General features: G+C 36.8%; 1 protein-coding gene across 1 annotated transcript; it reads left to right on the forward strand.

Annotated features, from left to right (window-relative positions):
• Positions 1-313: 313 nt before the first annotated feature.
• On the forward strand, positions 314-4,819 carry LOC144641407 (uncharacterized). Its single transcript, XM_078500425.1, has 4 exons — positions 314-396; positions 1,528-1,685; positions 2,699-2,833; positions 3,904-4,819. The coding sequence occupies exons 2-4, from the start codon at positions 1,568-1,570 to the stop codon at positions 3,972-3,974; spliced, it is 324 nt and encodes a 107-aa protein (XP_078356551.1). The 5' UTR covers positions 314-396; positions 1,528-1,567; the 3' UTR covers positions 3,975-4,819.
• The last annotated feature ends 777 nt before the right edge of the window (positions 4,820-5,596 follow it).

Consider the following 5,596-nt stretch of genomic DNA (forward strand, 5'->3'; position numbering starts at 1 on the left):
TTTCAAGGATACGCATCGACTTGTTTGTAATTTGAGATGTAAATTTCGCGCCATTCAAATAAGCGAGCAAGGTAGTTTTCTGGGGTGTAGGGAGGAGAACCAAATAAAAATGCCTTCTGGTTGTAATTTTTCAAACAGCTTTCCCACAGTTTCGTATCAGCAGCCGTGAAACAAATAGAAAGCTTTTCGCATGGAAAAATTATTTGTTAATTTTCTTTTAGATTTTATAACGTTAAGCCCTCTCCAAAACTAACTGCCTAACCCTACCCTGACACCGTAATGTGTTCTAGATCACATGACATTGTTTTCATGCGTCACGCATATCAATGCCTGTGGAAAAACTGGATTGTTTTTGTCCATTTGTGATAAAATTTTTACACGAGGTTCGGAGCGAAGGTAAGTTGTTGGTTTCTTTTGTAGCGACTTTAACAAATGGCTTGTTTTAACCAGGAATTTTCAGCCTAGCTGGCTGCTAGTTAGCCTATTAAATGTTGTTGCTAAAGTACCTTGTTTTCGATATAAGGTTGCACTGTCATGCACTGTTTTGGGATGGCTGATATCGTGCGTATTTTGCATGAAGCCTTCTTGTATAAAATTAGGCTTACTGCTCTTTTAGTTTAGCTTTATACTTACACAGAACTTTAATTAGAGAGAGTCGAATTTGCTTGACAATTGATTTGATAAGTATTCCAAACAAAAATACGGCAAATATCGATCAAATTAGCCTGAATGAAAACAGTGTAGTTATTGACACTGTAACCGCCACAGTCATCTACAAACAGAGAGAAATGGCCTAATTCGTGTTTGTTTATAGGAAAAAAGTATACAATTTTCGTTACTGTAAAAAAATGGTCCATTTACACAGGATTTACATCATCGTGGATTACATGAGGTCGCTCATGCCTTTTGTTCTATTTTGCTTTCGTGGTTATTGCGAGCATTTAATCTTATGTGTATTAACGAGTACAGAAGAGCCCTGTCTGTCAATTTGCCAGTGGCTGCCAAACTCTGCCTGCTAATGATACAGTACCTGCTAATCGTTTTTGGCTGATTGACAACTTTTGTTCAGGGGTCTAAAACGTATGAGGTCTTTGAGCAATGAACACTTGAAATAAAAAATCATGCAAATTAATAATAATAATAATAATAATAATAATAATAATAATAATAATAATAATAATAATAATAATAATAATAATCAACTTTATTTTTGAGGGTGACACTTAACAAAATTAAACAAGAGGCCCGGGTAAATTCTGACTGGCAACATGGCTTAAAAAGTAACGATGGCACAAAAAATGACATTGTGACAAACAAAAACCTAGCTTTCTCATCGAAGTCCGACCAGTTACAAAAAAGGCCTGAAATGACTGTGAGTGATACCAGACATTTTGAAATTCAGACAAGCGACCCCTGGCATCCACCTTGCAGGGCCTCAAACAAGATGGCTGCAGTTATGCGTAGAATGGGGTTCCACTCTCCTGCAACTTGTTGGGCCACTGAAACGTGTTTCTTGTTATTCTGCAGATATATATTAACTTGTGTAAGAGAAGCTGATCCTCTCGTGATGGCACTGTTACGAAGAGGACATCAACTAGTGTTCAGCTTAGCAAGACAGTCGGGTATCAGATGTTTCAGATCATCCTCAGCTTTGTCAACAGGCAGCACTCAGAGTGAATTCACAGGTATAATGGCATGATTTTTGCATATTTTATTATCTCAATCAAACTTGAGAGTTGCAGTGACCTGCTTTATTGATTTTTGTGACCAGAATTTCAAAATATCCATACCCACCCAGTGGAGGATCATTGGAAATTCTGAGGGGGAAGGGGTCTTAAATACCAAAATTTGTAAAGGAAAGTATGAACATCAACTGGAATTTCAAGATGAGGGAAGGGTTCAAACCAGAAACCTCTCTGTGGGGGGGGGGGGGGGGGATGCATGATATTTTCTGGAACATCACATAATTGTTATAATGGGAATTAAATGAATAAAAATAACTTGATAGATCTAGAGTAAACATAATTACTGGTGTTCTAGTAGTGCCAGTCTTGAATAAAAAATAAATATTGTCAATAGACAGAAACTAGTTAAAAACCCCAACTGGTCGGAGACTGACCTGTTGGCAATGATTTATACAAAAAACAAAAATGGCTCACTACTGCCTGAGTCAGAGGCTTCATTTTGCCACATTAACTCTGGATCCTTTCAGCAGGACTACCGTAAAGTTCCGTGTATAAGCCGCACCTTTTTCCTCTAAATTCAAGTCAAAAATCGGGGGTGCGGCTTATCTACGGAAACATCTCTGGTTGGAGTTCTCAAAGGCCTAATTAATATTCATAAAAAACTTCACTCAAACTGAACTCAAACTAAAAAGAAGGTATGACAAGTGAAATTTAGCTTTCTTAAAACTTAATTTATATTAAACATTGCAACAACCACCGTGTCAGTGTTTCGAAACCGTGCTTGTTTGCCCTTGTTTGTTTACCAATAGAACTTCACTTGAACTTCAAACTTTATGGTCTGTATATTTTTTTCCAAAAATTTGAGCTTCCAAATCGGGGGTGCGGCTTATCTACGGGTGCGGCTTATACACGGAACTTTACGGTATCCTGTCTTTGATAATTTTATTATCAAAAAAAAAATTACTGACACTTTTAATTACAATCTAAGGTGAGGTAACTGTTTTTATAACCAGGTTTGGAAAACTGTTTTATTTGGGATGAGAAGCACGGCTTTGGTTTTAACAAGGATGGAGAGGTTGTTATTGTCACACCAAATACATTTCCGGCAAATGGTCCAGTGTTCAATTCCCAGGACTTAAACATTACCTGTAAGTACACAAATCCTGAATTTTATGCTTTGTTATTTAACAATTATTCACCGAAGTGGAGGTGAATAGTGGTGGATATTTACCGAGCCGCGAAGATCCACCACATTCACCGACACTGAGGTTAATAATTGTTTTAGTATATACCACACAAGTTGAATAACTAGCAAACTAAACCATCACTTTTGGTAAACAAAGCGACGTGGGAAGGCAGTTTGTTTCTCTCTAAATAGCTGCTCGCAGGTGAATAGTACTTTGCTAATCACCCTTGAGTTAACCAATCAGCGCGTGTGAAAAGCACTATTCTTTGACATCACTAAATGACTTCATTACAGCTGTCTGACAATGCACTTTTAGCTAAGACTTTTTTTTTGGGGGGGGGGGGGAGGGGGTTAAAAGAAATAGACTTGGTGAATTTTATTTTTATATTATTTTAATGTGTAAGTAGATAACGGAGATAATAATATTGTTATTATTTTTTTTAATTATATAATATATATTTTAACTTGTTAATTTCTTGAAGAAACTAGCTTATTTCAGCTATAGCAAAATTCAAGTTTAAATAAAGTTTTATGTTATGTTACGTTATGTATTCACTTGCGTGGTATATACTAAAATCTAATATCTTAGACGAGCAACACATAGAAAGTAGCCATGCACTGTGTGTCTATGATACCGTACTATTATTACAGCTGAGCTGCAATCAGCAATCACAATCAGGGAGGTTTAGCCAGTGGCCTAATGGCTGGTGAGTGCGCTGGACCTACGGATCGTCCTGGTCCGGATCATTTCATTGTGTTCTTTGGCAAGACACTTAACTCTCACAGTGCTTCTCTCAAACCAAGTGTATATAAATGGGTACCAGCAAATTTGATGCTGGTGGAAAACCCTGTGATAAACCAACATCTCATCCAGGAATGAGTAGTTTATATTATCTTTAAAAATCCTACTACTACTCTACAGGTATATAGAAGCACTAAAGACAGTGGCTGCCATTAAATTTTGTTACCGTAAGCACAAAATGTATGTATACACAGATTAGGAGAATGAATGGCCTACTGTTTTTTCTTCAGCACAAGACTCAGTAATGGAGCAGGAGGATACAGAAGTCCCTGATTACGATGGTCAAATGTATGCAGCCTGAACAGGCAGGAGATATCAAATTTATCAGTCCTGCAGCCTGAGTGACAGCAGACATTAACAGAAGATCACCTGTAAAAACTGATTAACCTTTGTTCAGCATTTACATGAAGCTGAAAATTAACTTTGTACAATTAATAATATTTCCAATGCATATTGTTTACCTAACAATCGAAATACTATCTTGAAATTAGTGAAAGGTGGTTTATTTTTATGACTATCCGTCAACAACTGAGAATTTGAAGTTGTATTTCCTTCTCGACCAGACATTATTGTATATAACACAAGCAGAACACAGGACAAGGAAATTCGCTATTGGGCTTAGGTGTATCAAGGTCTAAAAGCAGATTATACGTGTGTATCAGGGCCTTTTCCATATATTTATTAGTTACATTGTGCAGGATGCAATGAAGTTACTTATTAAGTAACACATGTATTTGTGTGTAACAATTTTTTGCTTAATGCTAAGGTTAAATTAAGCATGCTATTGGTTAGTCTAAGACATTTAAATTTAGCTTTGGGGTGGGGGTGAGATCATTTTTAACTTAGTCTAGCAAGCCTTTAATAATATATTTGTCATTATTTTTACATTAAAGAGTTATGAATGACAGCAGCATGAAATTGGGCACTTAAAATTGTGTCATGATAAAGTAATAATGATTGCTATAGCCATATCTATTGTATATTCAAATATTTTATAATTAATCTTGTTAATCTTTTTTGAAAAGATTCGCTGATGCTATTTATTGTGTAATTAACTTTTTATACAGTTCACATACATAATTAATCTATAATTCATTAATCGAATTCACCTTGTACAGTTTTGAACAATCAATAAAATTTATATATTGTGGATTTTGGCTCATGTTTTTGTTAGATTTGCAGTGTGACCACTCAAACTGGCCCACTTGGAAGAAAATTGACCAATTAAAACATTATTGAGAACAAGCAATCTTTTTCGTAAACAGACCAATCCATAGACTAGGATCAGTCCCTATTTTTTTGCAGAGTCCGTAGAGCGGGAAGCGAAAAAATAAATGACCGCATGAAATTTTCACCAGCAGAGTCTGTGTCTGTAAAGCGGGAAGGGAATGAATAAGTGACCACGCGAAAAATGGGGATGAGGCATTAACCTTTTTTGCTCCATTCTCGGCAGATTCTGCGAAAAAATAGGAACTGCTTGTGGTCTAACCAATCCAATGATGTTGAAGCATCCAGACAACAGCCTTCCCTGAAAATTAGCCCACCTAAAAGGGGTGTTGAGCTAGTTGAAGCATGGGGCATAGCCTGCATAGTTTATGGGTGCACATTTGGGAAATGGGAAATGTGAATGGTGCAGGACAGCCACGCAGGAGCCTGAGTGTGTAGTTTTGGGCATGCATTTGGGAAATGCGAAAGGTGTGAGATGACCTTTTCTTTCATGCCTTTCGCATTTCCTAAAATGTGCACCCAAAAACTACACAGCCTGCTTTGCAGGCTACACAGGGCATGTTTGCAGAATTTTATGGTTTCTCAAATTGCTTTAAATCTGACTTGTAACCTAGTTATTGTAAACTGCAGTGACCACCTTTTTAAGCCTGCAAATAACGCCACCTTTTTTTAGCCTGTTCCCTGCGTTCAGTTACT

Source organism: Oculina patagonica, unplaced genomic scaffold, assembly GCF_052425735.1.
Source record: "Oculina patagonica isolate OP01 unplaced genomic scaffold, crgOcupat unplaced913, whole genome shotgun sequence".
Classification (NCBI taxonomy): domain Eukaryota; kingdom Metazoa; phylum Cnidaria; class Anthozoa; order Scleractinia; family Oculinidae; genus Oculina; species Oculina patagonica.